Source organism: Phycodurus eques, chromosome 4 (assembly GCF_024500275.1).
Source record: "Phycodurus eques isolate BA_2022a chromosome 4, UOR_Pequ_1.1, whole genome shotgun sequence".
Classification (NCBI taxonomy): domain Eukaryota; kingdom Metazoa; phylum Chordata; class Actinopteri; order Syngnathiformes; family Syngnathidae; genus Phycodurus; species Phycodurus eques.
The window spans coordinates 3,514,285-3,538,702 of NC_084528.1; the positions used below are offsets into that span (position 1 = coordinate 3,514,285).

Below are 24,418 nucleotides of genomic sequence, written 5' to 3' on the forward strand. Positions count from 1 at the left end.
CTGGACCGGGACGATATACTGCCACCTTGCGGATGGAGGACGCAACGCAGCATCTGTCTACAACACTGAAGGAAGCCCAGAGCAATGCAGTATACAGTACAGTACAGTACAGTGTATCCCAACCTTATTGAGCCAAGGCCACTGTGGGAAATAATGAAGTACAAATACTTGAAGTACACGTTTCAGGTATCTGTACGTTACTTGAGGATTTAGCTTTCCGATGACTTTTTACTTGTATTCTCTGCATTTAAATACAGATATATGTACCTTCCTCTGTCAAAATAGGCTTTCAACCTCCCCGGATACATCTGAAACTGTCATGATCTGTGTTTTACTTTCGATTATGTTTCGATTTGTTTCATGTTTTCCTGTGTCCCATGTTGTTCACGTCACCTGTGCTCATCAACCCTCTTCCTTGTGTCGACCAATCGGCTCCCTCCAGCCGCTCATGTCTTGTTCAGGTGTTCCTCGTTGTCTCGTCAATTTGTTCCCTGGTTTCTTTCAGTGCTTGTGAATTCATTGTGCAATGTTGTCTGTTGTGTCATCTGTAGCTAACAGCCATATTTCCCAAGTCATGTTGTTTTTGTTTTGATGGGTTTGTCCCGTGTTTCTTTGTTACTTGGAACCTTGCTTTTTGGACTTTGTTAATTTATCATTTTCTTCCTCCATGATCTTTGTTTGTCTTTGTTTTTGGAATGAAATATCATTTTGAGATTCTCTCACTCCTTGCTACATGCTAGGCTAGGCTAAGCTAGGCTACATAACATTTTATTGCCTGCTTGTGAGCCGTATCGTATTAAAAGTACGTGAACATACCTCAAGCAAGCCTTAAACGAACTTCCTCTCCTGTCCTGCTTCCCTGCGCTTAGGCCCTACCACCTTTTGGCCTCCAACACCTCTATGAAAAACTCAAAACTTGACAGAAAGCGGTAACGTCAACTGTGGTTGAGATTTTGGTTGCTTGATTGAGATCTTGAGGGCTGACGAAGGCTTAAAAAAAAACAAAAAACTGCAAAGGGTGTACTGTGCCTCTCACCAAAAGTCAGCTGGTATAGGCTCCAGCTCACTCATGACCCTGATGAGGAAAATCAGACTAATTATGACTATACTTTCGAATAATTAATCGCCTTTTTGGGGATCGCAACATGCCTGAAAACTCACCAATGGAAAAACCACTTACTAGTGCACCTTAGAAAGTTAGAAAAAAATAGCCCCCAACACAAGTTTCACCGATCAACAGTTCATTTGGTGCCCATGTCTATCATAACATGATACACAAAAATGTCTCAAGGACCCAAGTTAGCCATTTTGATTTGAAGCACCCATTTCGGGCAAATTCCAGGGCTTGTCCTTGGCCCAAATCGGAAGCGCAGGTGTGTGTCCAAACTACCATTTAATGCATGTCATGCATTTTTAGCCACCTCCAGCAAATACTAAAACTTCCATTCAACAGGATCCGCAACACTAGTTAAAAAAAAAAGGGGGTGCGGGTAGCAGTGGAAAAGTGTGGGTGTGGAAAAAGTCGGGGGGTTTGCGACTCCCACTTTCCCCATGGGTGCGGGTACCTGACAATTACTACAATTACCAGTAGGCCTACTACTAATAAACTGCTTTTATATAGAGCTTTTCTAGATATGCTAATTTGCAAAGAAACGATATATTTACAAACAATGAAATATAATTTCTCTTCACAATGGTGAACAACTTAAGAAAAAAAAATCCCTCTAGTTCATCTTCGAAATACAAAAATAGAATGCATTTGAGTTTCATATGCGCTTCACCGCAAAGTCTACGCAGTATCAGATATGGAATGCTTAATGCATGGAACATTTTATAAAGTGTGACTAAAGTGTTGCTGTGTTACTTCCGTCCAGAAATTTCATCACCGTGCCCTCTAATCATCTGAAGAAAATATGTTTATGCACAACAAGAAATATGTTGCTCAAACACTGAGTCACCCTGCTGTCGCTTATGAGTGGGCAGGGCCTGGAGAGGGAAAATGAGAATTGAGATCTGTGAATGACGAAGCTAGAGGAGTGGTTTTCTTTGTCCCAGCAAAGATGCTTAAAAAGTAATGTATCACTTTGCCCGAGGTAAAGAGGTGAAGAGAAGCCAATGAGAGAAGGGAGGGTGGGAGAAGGCACAAGTATGGCATGGGTCACGGCTGTAATATGCTTGTGCGTCACCCTGTTTTTAGGGAAAGGGGCCTCCGAAAATGATACTAAAGCACCAGGAGCTACAGCCAGAGGACATGTCATCATGGGAGGGATGTTCCCCATTCATCGAGGTGTGGAAAACACTGACCATTCCTTTGCTCCCCAGCCTCAAACTTGTGTTAGGTAAGTTACATTTTAATGTAAAATAGCAATGTTTTTTTTATTTATTTATTTATTTTTTACACTTAATGACTTACTGTCATTTGATAATTGTATATTTACTTCTCATTCATCCTTTTTAGTTCTTGTGATAAATGTGTTTTCAAAGTGGGTATGAAATGTCTTATATAATGGAGTCGATTTAAAAAAAAAAAAAAAAAGTTGAACCGACCATGTTCAAATACCAGGTTTTTGTGCTATATGAAAAAAAAAATGAGATCAAGATAAAGCGCTTCAAACCTTTTCCACCATTAATGTAGCCTGTAACCTGTACAACTATCCATCCATGCATTTTCCGTAGCGCTTTTCCTCACGAGTGTCGCGGGCGTGCTGGAGCCTGTCCCTGAACTGCTCGCCAGCCAATCACAGGGCACACATGGGCAAACAACCATTCATGTTCACACCTACGGGCAATCTAGAGTCTTCAATTAACGTACCTGTGCATGTTTTTGGGAAACCGGAGTACCCGGGGAAAACCCGTTCAGGCACGGGGTGAACATGCAAACTCCACACAGACGAGGCCGGATTTGAACCCGTAACCTCAGAACTGTGAGGCAGGTGTGCTCCTGTACAACTACTGCTAATACTAATATTATGATGATTTTTTTTTTTTTTTTAATAATTGGGATGGAGTGCAAGAGCTCAATCAAATATTCTGTTTTTACAAAAAATAATAGTGTTCAATATTATGCTACTAATATTTTAACTTGCTCATGAACTCACTGAGGTAAACAAAATATTAGACAGGCCTCTCTATGATACAGTACAGTTGAAGACCTCCCCTAACTAAAACAGAAATTATGAATATATTATTAATTGAATACTGTGTTGAATACGGAATATTGAGTGTGTCAATTAAAAGTGAACCCTATTATCTTTCTCAAGGCAGAATATTTGATGCAGCTCTTCCATTGCATCCCAGTTATTTTTAAAATCACATTAGTTTATGAGTAGATAAGCACAATAATGGATGCCCTTATAATATTTATGTGGATATAATTTGATGACTGTATATCGACAACATAAATTCATTTATAACAACGGCAATGTTTTCTAAGTCAACTAGTATTTGATATGGCATGCGGGTACAAGCGGGCCCACGTGCGGGTACAAGCGGGCCCACGGGATAAATTTGCAAGTGAAAAGAAATATAAGACTAGACCTAATGAGACTAGGGGTAATTTTAAGAATTTTATGCCAATGTAGAAAATGGAATGGTAATAACTCCTAGGTCTTCATAAATTGATTTAACTTTAAAGTGAAATACGATATTTTTCAGTTTCAAATAGCTGTGAGTTAAAGTTTTGTGTTCTTATGCACACATGTAGAGGACAAACTGAAGCAACATTTTTTGTTTTTACATGAAAACTGTGGTTGTTTTCTGTTAAAATGGCTGTTAAAAATGTCATTTAAGCTAAAGATTTTAAAACAAATGGAAAAACATATTTATTATTATATTAAATATGGTATCATTTTAGTGGTCCAGCCCTTTTGACATCAAATTAGGCTGTATGTGGTCCCTGAATTACAATAAGTTTGACACCCCTGGTTTAAACGCTGTGCATTTGATTTATATTTGATTAAGTGATTCTTTCCCATACCACTAGCGGTACCCATACCACACTTTGAGAATCACTGCATTTGGCTCAACATGTGCTAGAATATATTGTGTTGTATTAATAAATGTTGTTCTTGACACAGGTTATCAGTTGGAGCCTTGGCACTATCTCTGATTATGATCAACGCAATTGAGGTTATGAATAGATCTCCCTTACTGACGGATCTTAACATCACTCTGGGCTACCGGATTCAAGACTCATGCAGTGATGTCAGCACAGGTCTGAGAGCCGCAGCTGACTTCATAGAGCAGGCAAAGTGTGTAACGGGAGACAACTCCTCCAAGTGCGATCAGCCAGTTGTCACCATCTTGGGAGCTTCTTTTTCTGAAATGTCTATTGTTGTTGCCCGGCAACTAGCCCTCCACATGATTCCCCAAGTAAGTTTTGTCTTCCTTAATTTTTAAAGTACACGTAAAACATTTGGGTTTTATTAACTCTTAATCTTTTATTTGTAGCTATTAATACCTGCACCGAAAACACAATTTAGAAACATAATTTGTAACAATACACAAATTAGCTGAACAAAACAACAGAGAAACTTAAAATAGCTTCAAACTGAACAAGACTTACTTCAATGAATAAGAATAATAAGAATTCTTTTTGATTGATTGATTTGATTGATTGATGCTTTTCCAAGCTTTCACTGCAGCCTCATTCATTTGTTTTATTTATGTAATCCTTCAGTGTCCTCTTTAGAAGGTAAAATGCATACTCTCTGGGGTTAAAGTGCGGAGAATGACTTGGCCAGTCTAAAATCTTCCACTTCTTGCCTGTGCTGTCCTTTGTTGTTTTGGCATTGTGTTTCGGGTCCTTATCTTGCTGTATGATGAAGGATCTCATAATAATTCTGGAGGCTGGACAGGTCCTTTCATGCTATTTATCCAGATCTTCACCAAAACGTAATGGGTTCTATATTGGTCTATGCACCACTTCTCTACACTACAAAAATGCAAAATCTTACCTAGTCAATTCATTTTATTTCGAGTGAAAACATCTTACTTTACTTATTTTAAAATAATTTTGACTTTTCCCCCCCTAAATGTTCAGCAAGACAAAAATAATCTTAAATCAATTCATAATAGTTCCATTGGCAGATTATTTTTTGTACTTGTTTTGAGAAAGTTTTTTTTTCCCAGTGTACAACGTGTATATTGTGTAATCCTTCTAGCTATATCATTCCTACTCATTTATAATGGCAAAATGAAGAAAATTGCATTTTTGTATCGTGATATTTTAAAACGAATGCTACTGCTTCTGAACACTCCTCATTATGATAAAGTGCAGTTTTAAACCACTGCATACAACAGTATTACAACTTTGCCTTGATATTTTCTGTGTGTGACCTTTATGCATCTGTAGTTATACATTGTCCAATAAAAAAAGGAGTTAAATTGAGGCTCTGAGTGCAGTAGTATGCCTACGCTCAATCTTTTTTTCATGCACATGTTCAATCTGTTTATTTCCTGATAACAACAAACAATGCCCTTTGTGTCTTTAGATCAGTTATTCATCAACAGCTGTGATTCTGAGTGACAAGCACCGCTTCCCCAGCTTCTTGAGGACAGTTCCTAATGATGAGCACCAGACAGCTGCTATGGTCAGACTAATCAGTCTCCATGGCTGGAACTGGGTGGGAATGGTAATCTCGGATGGCCATTATGGCCGCTCAGCACTTGAGCACTTTGCAATCCAAGCATCTGAAAATGGAATCTGTATAGCATTCAGAGCCATCCTTCCATACACTGGTACAGATGAGGATTTAGACTCTGCCGTCAGACAGGCTGCCCAAACCATCCTTCAAAATCCCAAGGCGCAGGTGATCGTGTCCTATACAAAGTCAACTCACATGGCAGACCTTTACCAGGAACTGAGGAATGAGATGATGAGAAAGGGACAAAGGGTAGAGTTAATGAGAAGAGTGTGGTTGGCCAGTGACAGTTGGTCCACCTCAGCCTCTGTGCAAAAAGACTTAACCCTCGAGGACATAGGACAGGTTGTGGGTTTCAACTTCAGAACTGGAAACACGGCATCTTTCAACGAGTACCTGGACAGACTGGAGGCAACTGGATATAACAGCACGCAGAATAACACCTTCCTGGAAGAATTGTTCATGCTGATGAATGAAAGTAACGTTTCCGGAAACACTGACCTGCTGGCATCTGAAGTTGTGCAGGCCATCAAAGGGAAAATTAACCCGGCCACAATCCTCAGCGTCGAATTGGCTGTGGCTGCCACTGCTCAAGCTATAGCCTCCGTCTGCAGGAACAGGGATTGCAAAACTCCGGGCAACCTGCAGCCCTGGGAGGTACAGTCAATTAATCAATATTGCCTACATACTCGGGTTAATCGGTCAGCCAATTCCATCGGACAATATTATCCCTTTTCAAATTGACGAAATTATGTTTTTTTTATTTTTTTATTTTTATCCAATTAACAAATTATAACATAAGACAAATATAATGACTTTTAAACAAAAACAACTATACCAACTTTTTGGTAAGTTTTGGCGTTTATATACATGTTTGTTTTTTTAATTATTCGGCTGATTAACCGATTATCAGAATTTTATTCTGGAAGTGCAAAACAATATAACAAATTGTGAAACACTTTTCCATTTCAGAAAACAAATTCACAAAAGCCGAAACACTTTTCCATTTCAGAAAACACATTAACAAAAGCAGAAACACTTTTACAAAGGACGAAACAAATTACAAATTGAGACGACCCGGAAAGTGAACGGCCAACATTATTAGGAATCCAGCACATTTACCTGGAAGGATACACCCTGCTCCACTAGCCTGCTTTTGTTCAATTATTTTCTGTAATGTAAAACTGTTTCACAATTTTTTACATTGTTTTGCGCTTCCGGGCCACCGTAGATTTGCCATTGGCCTCCCAGAATCCATATCTGTTGGACTCGATTTATTACCTTACTAAAAGTGAAGAACGAACACGCAACATTTCAAGATATGAGGAAGCAAAGACTAGATTCCATGAAGAGGTGACTTAAAGGAAGGAAATCAGTAATAAAAATTTCCAAGTGAAAAAAATAGAACGTAAAGGCTACAAGATTTAAAGAGATTAAAATGCTTGAAATGCTTAAAAGTGCACTGTATCTATAGTTGGGATTAGAGAAAGGAAAACTTGTCACATTAACAAATAAGATAAGACAAAGATACTGTGCAGCAATATGGAGTGCTGTTTTGTTGTGTAATTCTCTATTTCCTGGTAATCAAAATCTAGATTTGTGTTTTAAATAAGCAGGCTGTCAAGTGAAGAACACACAAAGATGTGGATTCTATTACTGACAACACAGCAGTGTACACGGATCAGATGAACACAAAACAGAGTGTTTACGTGTTTCTATGTAATTGTATTTTGTTGCTTAAACACAAACAATACTAAATTCATGTTATGTTATGTTTTCTTACAAAATGTGCCTGAAAGTCATTTTCTCACATGAATTTAAATAGAAAATAGATGTCTGAACAGTTACAGATAACACAAAATATATAGTTGAAAAAGAAAGAAAAATGGTATCATTACAGAAGTTAACTTACAAAAAAAATAATGCTTGTAACGCTGTGATTAAAAAAAAGTCTGAAAGTTACAAGAAATTGTTAAATATACGGTATTTTTGAAACAAATGTCATAATCGTACAAGAATAAACAAGCTATATGAAGTGAATAGCAACAGTTTTTCAAAAATCTAAACTGAAAGTTCAGTTGTCACCTTATTGCAAGCGTAAGTTTATGCTTCTCTTTACTTTAGCCTCGTATAATTTTTTTTAAAGTTTTCCTCTCTCCACAGGTATTGGAGACTCTTCGGCTCCATGAATTTGAAGGTCAAGGGAAGACTTACACATTTGACAGCCAAGGAGACATCAACCAAGGATATGATGTCACTATATGGAGGTCACTTGAAGGGAAAATTAACATTCATGACATTGTGGCGGAGTGGGATTCTCAAACAAACAACTTCACCTTAACAAACAGCAACTCCAGCGGTCGTTTACAAGACTTGCAGGTGGGCCATCATATCACCTTGTATACACAAACACACAGTGTATGCATACTGAATATATTGGTCTATTGGCAAATTATTCGTATTATTGAAGATAAACAAAAATCCAAAACAAATTTTGATATAAGTCTGCCTAGGTGAAATCCTAGTCATACCGTATGTTGTCATTACGAGCTAAAAAGCATCTAATTGCAGTTACACAGTGCTGGAAATGGTTTCTCCTTGTTTACAGCATGTCATCTCCAAGTGTTCCAATAGCTGCATTCCCGGGGAGTTCAAGAAAACATCCGAGGGTCAACACACTTGTTGTTATGAGTGCATCAACTGTACGGAGAATTACTACTCCAACGACACAGGCAAGTAATAAGCAGATCTGCTGCACACAGGACGTCTTTCTGAGCACAAAGAACAATACACCACTTTCAAATGCCACACCTCGAAATTAAATAAAGCAAGACGCACAAGCACCTTGTTAGTAAAGCTTAACTCGGTTTAAGTCCAAGCAAAAGCACAAATGTGATTTATGTTCAACGGATAAATTTACCCACTTATTAACAGAAGTTTTTTTTTTTAAAGAGTTAAAGTACTGTGCAGTAATATGGAGTGCTGTTCTGTTGTATCATTGGGCTGGAGCGCTTCCAGAATTTTTTGGGTGGGGTGACCGAAGGCATTCGTTGATGGGTGGTTAGGTGATTGTTGTCTGCCGGGAACCAATCGTCGACGGAGGGGGGCGGATGATAAAACTTTTCTGCCGTTAAATATGACTGACGCAAGGATCTATTTGACTGATTGGCGAGTGAGGTAGCCAACAAATTCCTAAGGGTGGCCGTGGCCACCCCCTGATGGGTTCCCTGTCGGTGGGAGACCTGAATAGAGGAAGAAACACATTCTTGGTAGAGGTCAAGCTCTTTAGTCTTTCTATACAATTTTTGATATGAGCTTTAAATGGGTGACTAGATTTTGTGTTTGTTTGTCAGTCAGTTAGTTCATATCTCAAACTATGACGATATATTTGACAAATGAAGTGCAATAAACATATACGGTTAATTGGAATGGGCCCGCACTCGAGGCCGGATTTGAACCCGGGTCCTTAGAACTGTGAGGCGGACGCGCTGAGTCACCCACCGTGCCGCCTAGTGGGACTCAAATAGATACATATATCAAATTAATTACAGGCTTTGTAATTGTAAATTCACAATTAATAACCTTTTAACTGGAGGCAAATACTTGACACAATAAGCAACGCTTTTAAATTCCAAAAGATTTTGGTTGACAAAGATATAAAATTAAATCCCAACATTTGATTTGACCTTAGGCTAATACATTTACTGGAAATTACATTAGTTAAGGTGCCTATTCACAAGCCTTTAATGCAGAACAAGTTCATTCGAGCTTGAAAAGGAGTTTTTGTAAACTCAAGCACTTTATCTGACCAAAGATCACTGTCATAGTATAGGTCATGTTTGTTAAAAAAAATGAAGGAAGTGAAACCGCATTGCTTGGCCCCGCTGAATGGAAAGCATAGCTGTGGGCATATGCAACAAAGCTATTGATCATGAAGCCCTTCAAACCTGCGAAATCACCTTAATGCTACACACTGTGTAGTAAGCACTAGAGCACGTGAGTAGTAGCTATATTCTGGTGTGATGATGTCATTTGTGCATTAGTATTATCGGTGTTCCAGGTGTTTGGAATTCCCGCTCGACGCTCCAGACCCTAGTCTGGACTACGGGTAATCTCTTTCTGCTAGTCCGGGGCTCAAATCAGGTTTGGGGTTTGTCGGAGTTAGAATGTTGAAGGTGACGATTAGGGCTTTCTGAAAAGCAGTTGCGCATTGCCTGGAGGGAGGAATAGAACAATGTCATTAAGGGCTCTGTTTTCTTAGACAGAGCACCTGCGGCGGGGTGCAAATTCCGGTCGATTCATATTTTCGTGCAAGGCATTCTGGTGCCGCGAGGGTTTTGGAGATGCGCCCGGCCGAGTGACAATTTGTTGGCGGAAAGTTGGTCTAAACTTATGACTGCTCAGACTGCTCAGTCTAACAGCCAGCGCAGCTCGTCTAACGCGATTTCGGTGAATTAGATTGGGCCCCAAGCAGACCGACACTGAGGTACGCAGACATATTTTAGCTGCCAGCGGCTCATTCTGTATTTACTAACTGAGACTGACTTCGTCTTTTGCCACAACAGCCAATAGCAGTGACACTACTCCACTCAGACACAGATCACTGCACTCGCACATCGTCCTCTTCCGCACAGATATCTCGGTGTCTTTACACAACATTTAAAGGGAATGAGAGGAGCCGCTTTGATTGGTGGCAAATGAAGTCGGCGCAGTTGGACCACTCTCGGATCTGCCGGTCTATGAAATTACCAACACCAGTCTAACGCGGCTCTGGCTGCACTGGATTTGCGCCATTCACAAAAATAGGGCCCTGAACGTTAAATGTTAGTCTATTTGTAATGAGTCGAAATGAAGGCACCCTAAAAACTCCTGATATAATGTGTGCGCAATTTAGTTGCAAAATATTTTATTTCAATCATTCACTGGCTTATTATATTTTGAAACTCTTGCTTACATTGTTATCGTCTTTTTCATTTGTTCAAGAGGAACTGCCTGCATCCATTCTGAACCTGTGTCTCTGTCTTCTCTTCACTCTTCCAGATACGGACGAATGTATGAGCTGTGATAGAAACACCGAGTGGTCTCCTCGGGGAAGCGCCATTTGCTTTCCCAAAACTCTCACCTTCTTCAAGTGGCAGGACCGCTTTGCCGTGTGCCTCCTGGCATTCTCTGTTCTGGGCATCCTGCTGGTTCTGATGGTGTCAGCACTGTTTATACATAAGCGAGACACCCCTGTGGTGAGAGCCGCCGGAGGACCCCTGAGCCAAGTCATCCTGTACTCTTTGGTTGTCAGTTACATCAGTGCCGTGCTTTTTGTCGGTAAGCCCAGCAGCCTCCAGTGTAAAGCAAGACAAGTGCTCTTTGGCATCAGTTTTACTGTGTGTGTGTCCTGCATCCTGGTCAAATCCCTGAAGATCCTTCTTGCATTCCAGTTGAATATAGACATGCAGGGTGCACTCCAGAAAGTCTACCAGTCCTACTTGATTGTCCTTGCATGTGTAGCATTACAGGTTACCATTTGCATCTGCTGGCTTGTCCTCAAACGCCCTTATAAAGAGATTATTTCGCTGCCCCAAACTCTGCTGGAAGACTGTCATGAAGGATCATATTTGGCATTTGGTGTGATGTTGGCCTACATAGCACTTTTGGCTTTTGTTTGCTTCATCTGTGCCTTCGTGGGGCGTAAATTACCACAGCGGTACAACGAGGCTAAATTCATTACCTTCAGCATGTTGCTTTACCTTATCTCCTGGCTAATCTTTGTGCCCATCTACATCACAACATCTGGAATGTATCTTCCAGCTGTGGAAATGGTGGTCATTCTCATCTCCAACTACGGCATCTTAGGCTGTCATTTCCTCCCTAAGTGCTATATAATACTTTTTAGAAAAGCCCAAAACACCACCAGCGCTTTCAGGAAAAAACTGTATGAGTATAATGTAAAAAGTACAGATTCGTTTTCTGTGTCTGGAAGTTCAGTGTCAGAGAAACAGCTTGACATTCAGCAGAGTGTCAGACATTCTTCGTCCTCCTCACCCATAGAGGACGATGTGAAACCTGCTGTGGAGAAAAACTACAGTAACAGAGACAGTTTTGAAGTTTCATACAGAGGCAAAAATAAATTCATCAATCGATACAATTCCCACAGAAGAAGCCTCAGCTTCTAGGCTGTACCTGACGAAAGACTATCCATCCATTAGCTATCTCGTGAGGGTGTTAGACGATAACATGAAAGAGCAAAAATTTGAAAATGGGTCTGAAAGTTTTTGAAAATGATTGTTCATGCTACGGTAAAATGTTCAAAATGGTTGTCAGTAAAAACGAAGCCATGCATGCATGCGTGATAGTCCCAGTGCACCCATAAAGACAATTGGGCTGTTTTTGTCCTGATTTTCCCTCTGCCTTACCAAAGACATCAAACGACGGACTATTGTATGCCTTATAAGATTACGCTATAAGATTATCTTGAGGTCTGAAGTGTGTTAAGAGTGGATTTGTCCCGATAATAGGGTCCCAAACGGATCGGGGCCGACGAGCTCCAATATTCAACGCGTTTGATATTTCCGAACAAAAATCTTTGTGTTGGGGAATGCCGTCATCTTCCGAGTCATGACGCGATGACATGTTAGTTTAATCGAAAACGAATTGTCCGTATGCGCAAATGTGAGTGTGAACAGTTGTCTACATGTGCCCTGTGATCGACTGGTGATATAGAAAATGGATGGATGAATAGCCGATGCCCAGTGAGTTTGAAAACACAAGAAGATGGGTCATGAAGGATCAGTCCCGTGTTTCTCACAATGAATTTGGATTAAGAAACTGCAGTCCTGAATGCCTTCAGCAAGGTTGTTGACAGTGATTGGCATTTAGGAATGTGGACAAGCTAACTAAGTACTGTACTTTTCATCGGGACACAAATGTCACTGGATCCTGTTCGCACGAAATGCATAGTTGTCGCATTAACGCACTGGCACAACTTCAAAAAAAAAAAAAAAAAGCCAGGTAATGGAAGGTGACCTTTTTGATACCCAAATATTTTAGCTTTGTACAACAACAATGGAAACCAGTGGAAAAGTTATTGGCCTTCTAACAATATTGTTTCTAGTGATGTCCCAAAAGGCAGCTCAGCTCATCTGTATTGAACTTAGTGTAACCAGTTTGCTTCCACTGCTCTATTTTAACCTCAGGCTTTTTAATTAATTAAAAGTCTTAGGTAATGGAACAGTGTACATTTACAGTGTCACTCCCTTTGCATGCAAGCCAAAGAGGCTATGTATTCATTGTGTACCACACCAATACCACCAGCGACTTGACTATTTCTAGGGAGCATTATGTCGAGGTGGGGCATGGGTCGATATGGAACACACGACATTTTGTTTTGGAACTCGATGAAGGTGCAGATCCATTTATTTTTTGTGTTAGTTCTGTTTTTTCCTCAATTGCAAGGGCATTATTTATTATTACAGTCCCTTAATTTCTTTCCGAATGATGAATTGCACAGTTAAGGCCCATGCAGGCGGTGGGTGTCTATGAATGTGTGCAATTCTGATGCTGATCCAAAATGGGGTCGTTAGTCTATGCTGAGTAACATTTGATAGGTAATTAATGATACATGGGCTCATTCAATGGCACAAGACTGTTACAGGGTCAAATTATGATTAGCATTATAAATAGTATTGGTTGAAACAATTCTCCTTACATATCCATGTGTGACAAGTACAAGAACAGTATTGGGCAAAATACTTGTGACAGATTTTTGTCAAGCAAAGCAAACCAAAAACCTCTGTTTAGCCATGAACAGAATTAAATCTAGGTCCACACCTATCATACAACTTGTTTAAATAAGTAAACTGCACGCTTGAAATCCTTGTCTGGGGTGAAATATAAATTATGAAGTATTAAATTATCCAATATTTGCGCTCATTTTTATATTTCAGAGCATCATCTTAGGTCACGTCTATAAAATAAATAGGAAAGAGAAGTAGTGTCTAAATGTCAAGCATGCCATGTTTGAACGTGAGTTTACTTTGCAGTGCGTGCAAGTGATTTAATCTTTTAACGCTTTTTGTCCATCCTGTTGTCTTGATGGCATGCAGATATAAAGGAAAAGTGTTTTCTTTACAAGGGCAGTGGAAAATTTCCACACATATGAAATCAGATTTAAAAACAGATTTAAAAACAATGCATTAATTCATCGGATGCCTGGTGTCACAGAGTGAACGGAAACAGCCTCAGGTGTGTTTCATGCACACACACACAAACAAAAAAAGCCCCAACCACAAAGTTGTCAATCTGGTTGTGTGACAAAGACTCAGCACACAAATGAGGGGTGAAGAGAAACCTTTTTTTTTTTTTTTTTTTTATAAATGCCTCCAAAAATTCCATCTTTCAGTCCTTGCCCTTTTAGTGGATCTGTTACCTCAAGGTCGCCATTTTAGTTATGCAGCCAGCTAATTGCCCTCCAAGCTCGACAGAAATGTGACGTTTTCTCCTACCTTTACGTTTTGAAAATTCCAAGTGAAATGAGAGGATCCGAATCGAGAATGGGTTGTCGCGTCATCGCTTTGTTGATATAATCACATTGAACAAAGGGCAACCTAGCGGGGTTTTCCCATGCTTCTTTTTACTTGTGTTCTGTTGGAGTCAAAAAAAAAGTATTGGATTTTTGATGTGTAATTTTGATGTGCTTAAGATGACATTTGGGTAATGTATTTAGCAGTGAAGGGTGCATTGTTAAAGATATGCCTTGTCTTTGATGGTATAGTCAGCTTGAGCAGCAGAACCTGCTGCAAACAAAAGTAAGCTACTACTTTGAAGCTTAATGCGAATTGTGCAATATAGCTTGTGCTACTGTTGCATACTGTATATGCTCATACGTGTAATATGCAGTGTCATTTTTGTACAGCTTTTTTTTGTATGTTATACAGTGAACCCCCGCATATTTGTGATTCGGCATTCGCAAACTCACCTTTTTGTAGATTTTGGGGAGAACCTATCCTCCGTTATTCATTAAAAAAAACAAAAACTGTTCACTCCTTTTATGCTCGGGCCAAAACAATACAAGTATTACTCTTGCATCTTGTTGTTGTCAAGTTTAATTTATCGATGGCATTTTTTGTTTGCATTTGAGATGTCCAGTTTTGTGAGCGGTGAAATTTGATTTTGCTTCCCTCACGACGCAGCTACTAAAAGTCCATGGCGTCCAGTTTCCAGTTTGCCTCTATTATCTTAACATTTATTTTTGAATGTAAATAACATAAGGTGAGTGTAATTGCTTGCACCGTATTTGTGCTAGTATGCCTATTTGTTTGCCCACGCCAGTTTGTGCTGGCTTGTATGCTAGCTAATACTACCGATGAGCCTTATTTGTATGCGATTTGATTGTGTTGAATAATTTAATTACTGAATACAGTTGTTTATTACAGTGGCTGGGAAGTGCAAAACAATATAATAAATTGTGAGACACATTTCAGACGACAAATTAACAAAGGTTGAAACAAATTTACATTTCAGCAAACAAATTTACAACAGTTGAAAACAGTTACATTTCAGGGGGGAAAAAACAAAACCAATAAATAAATCAACAAAACACGAAAAAGTGTTTCAGCTTCTCCGAAATGTTAATTTGTTTCGACTTTTGTTCATTTGTTTTCTGAAATGCTGAAGTGTTTCACAATTTGTTTAAATTGTTTTGCGCTTCCCGGCCACCGTAGCTTATGTAACATGGATTCATGATTGTGTACATGCTACATGCATGGTGTTGGAACTTTGATGATTATTCTTTTTCTGTGTTATTACAGACCACAGTAAATTAATTCCTAACAGCATGCCAGTCTTTTTGGACTGGAGCACTTGCCACTGTAAAAAAAAATGGAACTCCTGGAGACATCATACAGTCCCTTTAAAAAATAAATACAAATAACAATACTCTGTTTTAAGTGCTTTACTACCATCTTATGCCATCAATAGGCAATTACAAACCCCTTGTCAATGACTCGCAGATTTTTACTTTTCGCAGCAGGGCGCGGTAACCCTCCCCCACTTATCGTGGCGGATAGAATTTCATATATTCATATTTTGAAGAATATCAGCAGTGCTGCTAGTATTTATTTTACAATATAGTAACTAATTTACTTTACATGACGAGTGTTCCTTCTAGAAAGTTTGTGCAAGAAAAATGTGTGTGCATGACTTATAAACAGTTCTAACTGGTAATGAATATTGCAGATAAAATGCAAAGAATACAGTAATGGCAAAGCATGAAGAGCATTACAACTATTCTGTGGAGGTGTTATGTCTGTGATTTGGGAATGTCAATAAACTATGTCAATTATCATGGTCCAAATTTGTCTTCCATCCATCCAATTTCTTTACTTCTTGTCCTCATTATGGCTGCATGTGAGCTGGAGCTGATCCTAGCTGACTTTGGGCGAGAGGTACACTCTCAAATCAACTGCAGGGAATGCAAACAACCAAACCATTCACCGCTCGAGTGTGAGGCAGACATGCTAACCACTTCACAACCTTGTTGCTCCGTCATTGTAGTGGTAATAATACTAATGTTGAAAAGTGAAAAAGGTAAAGGCAAGAAGGCAAGAACAAAACAAGAAACTGATTAACGTTAGTCACTCCAAAAATAAACAATTACTTTTGCACATTTATTACGAATATATCAAACCCAGTTATTCAGAGGCTTCCCTCTCCCCAGAAATTGCTTCCAGCTCTTCTGGGGGGATCCCGAGGCGTTCACAGGCCAGCCGAGAGACGTAGTCTCTCCAGCGTGTCAGGCGTCATCCCCGGGGTCCGGGCAAGGGGAAAAAAAAAAAAATCAAGACAGACACAGAGGTCGTTCAGTTTTCAGACTTGCAAGGAGAAAACGGCCAAGAGTGTACTTAGTTACAGTCTCCAACCATTTTCTGAGTTCACTCTGCCGGATTCTCTCTTTTTATTACTTTAGGGCAGTTCCCTTGTTACATATGAGTTACAACGTCCAAAAGGTGGGGGCATACATGCTTGTTGATCAGCACATAACACTCTTTGTTGTGGTTGAGACAGTAGAAGAATTAAATACTTCTTATCAAGACACAGGATGACTCCAGCTCAAATTTGTCCTTGCACCTGCAAGCACATGACTCATCCTGTGGGAGAAAACTTTTCTCTAACTAGAAGTAAGCAGAAAAGCACAACACATGATAACGTATTTACATTTTTCCATCAGTTAGCATGTACTAAAAAGACCCAAATTTTTCTTTTGTTATTAAAATATGTTTCAACCAAGTACTGTTTGGTTCTATACTTTTCTCGCTTGTTAAAAAAAGACATCCAGTTTAAAAATAAAATAAAAAATCTCAAATTTGAAGGGCGTTAGGATTCAATTTAGGGTGGTAGAAACGCCCATGTTCCTAATGCAGCCCTATGGGGGGCACAAGCCAGTGCAAACTGTAGGACCGGTCCCAAGCCCGGATAAATGCAGAGCATTGCGTCAGGAAGGGCATCTGCCTTAAAACCTTGTCAAACAAATATTGGCGTTCATCCAAAGAGTTCTGTACCAGATCGGTCGTGGCCCGGGTTAACAACGTCCACTACGAGCACCCTTAACCTACAGGGCTCCGGTGGAAATTCAGCTACTGTGGGTTGAAAACGAAGAAGGTGCAAAAAAGGTTCTTGGGCAGAAAGAAGTGGAAAGCACAGAGCTAGAACTGAATGTGGGGACTTCGAATATTGGGACTATGACAGAAATAGCTTGGGAGTTGGTTGACATGATGATTAGGAGAAAACGATGTATTGTTTGTCCTGGAGAGCGGGTGGAAAGGGAGTAAGGCTAGAAGTTTAAGAGAGAAGGTTCAAATTATTTTACCATAGTGTAACTGGGAAGAGCAATGGAGTAGGGGTTATTTTAAAGGAAGATTTGGCTAATAATGTCTTGGGGGTGAAAAGAGTGTCTGATCGAGTGATGAGGCTGAAACTGACACGTTCCAAAAAAGCTGGGACAGGGTCATGTTCACCACTGTGTTCCATCACCTTTTCTTTTAACAACATTCAATAAATGTTTGGGAACTGAGGACACTAATCGTTGAAACTTTGTAGGTGGAATTCTTTCCCATTCTTGCTTGATGTACAGGCTTCAGCTGTTCAACAGTCCGAGGTCTCCGTTGTCGTATTTTACGCTTCATAATGCGCCACACATTTTCAATGGGAGACAGGTCTGGACTGCAGGAAGGCCAGCCTAGTACCCGCACTCTTGTACTACGAAGCCTCGCTGTTGTAACACGTGCAGAATGTGGTTTGGTGAAATAAGCAGGGGCGTCCATGAAAAAGACTGTCGCTTGGATGGCAGCATATGTTTCTCCAAAACCTGTATGTACCTCTCAGCATTAATGGTGCCTTCACAGATGGGTAAGTTACCCATGCCATTGGCACTAACACAGCCCCATACCATCACGGATGCTGGCTTTTGAACTTTGCGTTCATCACAGTCCAGATGGTTCTTTTCCTCTTTGTCCCGCAGGACACGACGTCCACAATTTCCAAAAACAATTTGAAATGTTGACTCGTCGGACCACAGAACACTTTTCATCAGTCCATCTTAAATGAGCTCGGGCCCAGAGAACCCGGTGGCGTTTCTGGGTGTTGTTGATAAATGCCTTTTCCTTTGCATAGTAGTTTCAAGTAGCACTTACGGATGTAGCGCCGAACTGTATTTACTGACATTGGTTTTCTGAAGTGTTCCTGAGCCCATGTGGGGATATCCTTTACACATTGATGTCGGTTTTTGATGCAGTGCTGCCTGAGGGGTCAAAGGTCACGGGCAGTCAATGTTGGTTTTCGGCCTTGCCGCTTACATGCAGTGATTTCTCCAGATTCTCTGAACCTTTTGGGTGATATTATGGACCGTAGATGATGAAATCCAAAAATTCATTACAATTGTACGTTGAGGAACATTGTCCTTCAACTGTTCGACTATTTTCTCACGCACTTGTTCACAAAGGTGAACCTCGCCCCATTTTTCTTGTGAATGACTGAGCAATTCAGGGAAGCTCCTTTTATACCCAATCATGGCACCCACCTGTTCCCAATTAGCCCGTTCACCTGTGGGATGTTCCAAACAGGTGTTTGATGAGCATTCCTCAGCTTCCTCAGTCTTTTTTGCCACCTGTCCCAGCATTTTTGCAACGTGTTGCAGCCATCCATCCATCCATTTTCTACCGCTTATCCGGGTCGGGTCGCGGGGGCAGTAGCTTTAGCAGGGACGCCCAGACTTCCCTCTCCCCAGCCACTTCATCCAGCTCTTCCGGAGGGATCCCGAGGCGTTCCCAGGCCAGCCGAAGGACGTAGTCTCTCCAGCGTGTCCTGGGTCGTCCCCGGGGTCTCCTCCCGGTGGGACATGCCTGGAACACCTCACCAGGGAGGCGTCCGGGAGGCATCCGAATCAGATGCCCCAGCCACCTCATCTGGCTCCTCTCAATGCGGAGGAGCAGCGGCTTTACTCTGAGATCCTCCCGGATGACCGAGCTTCTCACCCTCTCTCTAAGGGAGAGCCCGGACACCCTGCGGAGGAAACTCATTTCGGCCGCTTGTTCTCGTTCTTTCGGTCACGACCCACAGCTCATGACCATAGGTGAGGGTAGGAACGAAGATCGACCGGTAAATTGAGAGCTTCGCCTTTCGGCTTAGCTCCTTCTTTACCACAACGGACCGATATAAAGTCCGCATCACTGCAGACGCTGCACCGATCCGTCTGTCGATCTCCCGTTCCATTCTTCCCTCACTCGTGAACAAGACCCCAAGATACTTGAACTCCTCCACTTGGGGCAGGATCTCATCCCTGACCTGGAGAGGGCATGCCACCCTTTTCTGACTGAGGACCATGGTCTCAGATTTGGAGGTGCTGATTCTCATCCCAGCCGCTTCACACTCGGCTGCGAACTGCTCCAGTGAGAGTTGGAGCTCACGGCTCGATGAAGCCAACAGAACCACATCATCTGCAAAAAGCAGAGATGCAATACTGAGGCCACCAAACCGCACCCCCTCTACGCCTTGGCTGCGCCTAGAAATTCTGTCCATAAAAGTTATGAACAGAATCGGCGACAAAGGGCAGCCTTGGCGGAGTTCAACCCTCACCGGGAACGAGTCCGACTTACTGCCGGATATGCGGACCAAACTCTGACTCCGGTCGTACAGGGACCGAACAGCCCGTATCAGGGGGTTTGGTACCCCATACTCCCGAAGCACCCTCCACAGGACTCCCCGAGGGACACGGTCGAACGCCTTCTCCAAGTCCACAAAACACATGTAGAATGGTTGGGCGAACTCCCATGCACCCTCGAGGACCCTGCCGAGGGTGTAGAGCTGGTCCACTGTTCCACAGCCAGGACGAAAACCACACTGTTCCTTCTGAATCTGAGATTCGACTTCCCGACAGACCCTCCTCTCCAGCACCCCTGAATAGACCTTACCAGGGAGGCTGAGCAGTGTGATCCCCCTGTAGTTGGAACACACACTCCGGTCCCCCTTTCTTAAAAAGGGGGACCACCACCCCCGTCTGCCAATCCAGAGGCACTGTCCCCAATGTCCACGCGATGTTGCAGAGGCGTGTCAACCAGGACAGCCCCACAACATCCAGAGCCTTTAGGAACTCCGGGCGAATCTCATCTACCCCGGGGCCTTGCTACCAAGGAGCTTTTTAACCACTTCGGTGACCTCAACCCCAGAGATAGGAGTGCCTGCCTCAGGGAACCCAGACTCTGCTTCCTCATGGGAAGGCGTGTCGGTGCAGTTGAGGAGGTCTTCGAAGTATTCTCCCCACTGACTCACAACGTCCTGAGTCGAGGTCAGCAGCGCCCCATCCCCACTATACACAGTGTTGATGGTGCACTGCTTTGCCCTCCTGAGACGCCGGATGGTGGACCAGAATTTCTACGAAGCCGTCCGGAGGTCTTTCTCCATGGCCTCACCGAACTCCTCCCATGCTTTTTGCTTCAGCGACCACCAAAGCTGCCGTGAAGACCACAGAAGTCTAATAACAGAACACCGCCCGGGTTCTGATCAGGGGGGCCGTTCCTCCCAATCACGCCCTTCCAGGTCTCACTGTCATTGCCCACGTGAGCATTGAAGTCCCCCAGCAGAACGATGGAGTCTTGACATTGGTTGGTGTTTCGACTGGGGGTTGGATGTACCGTTGTTGATGTGGTTGTTTTGGGCTGCTTCATGGCGTCGGGTGGTTTGTGTATGGGGTTTTTGGCTTCCTATTTTAGAAAGTGTGCACTGGGGCTCGACATTTTGGCACGGGGGATTGATGGGGGGGCTTCGCACGGCAGTGATTTCTTCCTTTTTTTTTTTTTCCTTTTTGTGATGGGTGGGGCCGGGTGCTGTGGAACACTGGTTCCTTTCCCGGCTTTCACCGGTGGGGCGCGGCGTTTGTGTGGGCTTTGTCCCGGTTCATTGCTGTGTAGGGCTGCTTCAGTGGTGTATTGGCTCGGTATTGAGTTTTTTTCCCCCCCTCTTTCTGTTGTCGACTCTTTTGTTGGTTTGGGGACTGGAGTGGGCGCTGGGGACCCTTGGTGTGGGGGTGTGGCCAGCCGTTTACCTTGTTGGCTGTTTTAGTGTTGGCATGGACGTGTTTTGTGGTTTCACTCGCCCGGTTGACTGTGGATTGGCTTCGGTGGGGCTCTGTGCGGTGTGGGCTGGGTCCTTGGAGCGCTGCGCGTCGTGGAGGCCTCCTTTGCGCGGTATGGTCTTGTTCCGGGTGTTGCACTGGGGCGGCTGGTCATTAATTTTGGCGGGGTTGGGGCGTGCTTTTGTTCACCGTCGTTGGGCGCTGGCGCGTCTTTATGCGCGTTCTTCTGCGTTGTTTTCGTCGCCACTTCTGTTTTTTTCGCAGCTTCTTCTTCGGGGTGTCGGGGCTGGGGTGTTTGGGTGGCTCTGGGGGGGCCGGGGCGTTGGTCCCGGTTGGTTCTCGATTCTTGATGCCCAACCCTACTCACGACGGGTGCTTAACTTGGGCTGGTTTTGGCGGAATTTTTTTTTTTTGGGTGGCTGCTGGCTCCTGCGTTGGGCCTTGTTGATGGCTGGGCCCCCCATGCTCTCCGGGGGTGATGTGGGGGGTGGCGGCAGTGGGGCTCGCTGGGTGGTGGGTCGGCTGGGGGGTTGTTTGTGTGGGGTAGTGGTCCGGTGCCCTTGCCCCTCCCCTTGAGATAGGTCGGGGAGCTTCAGTCGGGCTCAGGACATCCCTGAGACTTGGGTGGTCGGTGACGTCCCTATTGTTGGGTCCTCTGCTGGACGCGCTCGCTGACTGCCCCCACTTGTGCGGGTGGGGGGCCGGGCTCACCCGTCCTCGATGTGCTGGCTCAGCAAGTCCGTACACAGGTTGACTAACATGCATGTGATATCGTGTTCAATCACTAATAAGTTCGATAGAAACACTTTCGACTTTAATCACTTGTGCTGGGATCACTTATAACAACAGAGGTTATACTAACCTATCAACTCACAAGTTCTTACAGGTGTTTAGACACTAAAAAGAATCCCACTACACCACTCGAGAGTAGCACTGCCTTCCTCATTTTCCCACATCCTGTCCTACCCTCTTCTGTCCTCTCTTATCTGGTTCTCTTGGTTAGTTATTGCATGTCCTCACCGGGTGTCCCCACTCCAACCCCTTCACCCCACCCCCCAATCTACAAATAACGGTTGTCATGTTACTTGTTTTTAAATATCGAGACTGTCGCACTATTGTTCTGCTGTGGTTCTCACCCCTAGTCCACTCTGTCCTCTAAAACCCTTTCTGTCTGGCTGCATTTTTAATAAACATCAGATTAATTTAAAAAAATTAAAAAATTAAGCAGAGGGAGGATTTCAAACTCCCCTGTTGTACAGCAAAACTGTTCCAGCACAAAGTCATACAGATCTATCATTCTGCAAGGCCATGCAGCTGAACAGGTTTAAAAATGGGGGAAAAAACAAACAAAAAAATGAATTTCTGACCATTTTTCCAGAAGGATTTTGTAAGGTTACACACTGATGTTGGACGAGAAGGTCTTGCTCTCAGTCTCCACTCTAACTCATCCAAAAGTGTTCTATAGGGTTGAGGCCACGATTGTGCAGGCCAGTCAAGTTCATCCACATCAAACTCATCCATGTCTTTATGGACCTTGATTTGTGCACTGATGCACATTCATGTTGTAACAGGAAGGGGCCATCTCCAAACTGTTCCCACAAAGTTGGAAATGTCCAAAATATTAGCCTCTGAGTTCCAGTGAAAGGAACTCTGAATGCTTCAGCATACCAAGAAATTTTGGACAGTCAAACAGTTTGGGGATTAGCCCTTCCTGTTCCAACATGTCTGTGCGCTAGTGCACAAAACAAGGTCCATAAAGACATGGATGATAGAATTTGGTATGGGTGAACTTTCCTGGCCTGCACAGAGTCCTGCCCTCAACCCGATAGAACACCTCTGGGTTGATTTTGAGGGGACAGTGAGTCAGGCCTTCTCGTCCAACATCACTGTGTGACCTCACCCAAATTTTTGCAGTTTCCCCACTTTATTTAAGATCATCAAACAAATGTAAATATCAGACAAATATAACCCAAGTGAACTTAAAGTGCTGTTTTTAAATGATTTCATTTATTAATGAAAAAAAAAATATTCAAAGTTGTCTGGCCCTGTGAAAAAAGTAATTACCCCCCCTTGTTAAAACATGAGTTAATGGTGGCTAATCACAATTTTTGGTCAATTTTCCCTGATCACACCCAAGCCTGATTACCTCCAGACCTGTTCAATCAAGAAATCACAAACAGAATCTGTCGGATAAAAGGTAAAAAAGCTGTAACAGAATGACACAATCCAAAGAAATTCCAGAACATTCGAGAAATTAAGTAGTTGACATCAGTCTGCACAGGATTACAAAAGCCATTTGTAAAGCTTTAGGATTCCAGCGAACCATAGGGAGAGCCATTATCCTCACATGGAGAAAACATGGAACAGTGGTGAACCTTCGCAGGAGTGGCCGGCCTACAAAGATTACATCAAGAGAACAGGAATGACTCATCCAGGAGGCCACAAAATAACTCAGGACAACTTCTGAAGAACTGCAGGCTTCCCTTTTCTCAGTTAAGGTCAATGTTCATGACACAATAATAAGGCAGAGAGTGGGCAAAAATGGCATCCATGGCAGACTTCCAAGGCGAAAACTACTGCTGATCAAAAAGAACAAAGGCTCATCTTAGTTTTGCAAAAAAAAAAAAAAAAAAAAGCAACGATTCCCAAGACTTTGGGGAGAATATTACGTGGACTGACGAGATGAAAGTTGAGCTTTTTGGAAGGTGTGTGTCTCATTACATCTGGCATAAATGTAGCACAGCATTTCAGAAAAAGAACATCACACCAACAGAAACATGGTGGTGGTAGTATGACGGTATTGGGCTGCTTTGCTTCTTCAGGATCTGGACAACTTACTGTGATTGATGGAAATAGGAATTCTACTCTTTACCAGAAAATCCTAAAGGAGAATGTTCAACCATCAGATCGTGACCTCAAGCTGAAGCGCACTTGGGTTCTGCAGCAGGTTAACGATCCAAAACACAACAACAAGTCAACTTCTGAATGGCTATTAAAAAAAAACTAAATTAAGGTTTTGGAGTGGCCTAGTCAAAGTCCAGTCTTGAATCCGATTGAAATGCAGTGGCATGACCTTAAAAAGGCCGTCCCTGCTCGAAAACCCTCAATTTTTGCTGAATTCATACAATTCTGCAGGGAAGAGTGGGCCAAAATATCTCCA

At 42.5% G+C, this 24,418-nt stretch overlaps 1 protein-coding gene across 1 annotated transcript; it reads left to right on the forward strand.

Annotated features, from left to right (window-relative positions):
• The first annotated feature begins 2,018 nt into the window (after window positions 1-2,018).
• gprc6a (G protein-coupled receptor, class C, group 6, member A) lies at window positions 2,019-15,987 on the forward strand. The gene is made up of 6 exons (XM_061673638.1): window positions 2,019-2,339; window positions 4,077-4,371; window positions 5,493-6,299; window positions 7,806-8,021; window positions 8,251-8,374; window positions 10,683-15,987. The coding sequence occupies exons 1-6, from the start codon at window positions 2,116-2,118 to the stop codon at window positions 11,807-11,809; spliced, it is 2,793 nt and encodes a 930-aa protein (XP_061529622.1). The 5' UTR covers window positions 2,019-2,115; the 3' UTR covers window positions 11,810-15,987.
• Window positions 15,988-24,418: the final 8,431 nt, after the last annotated feature.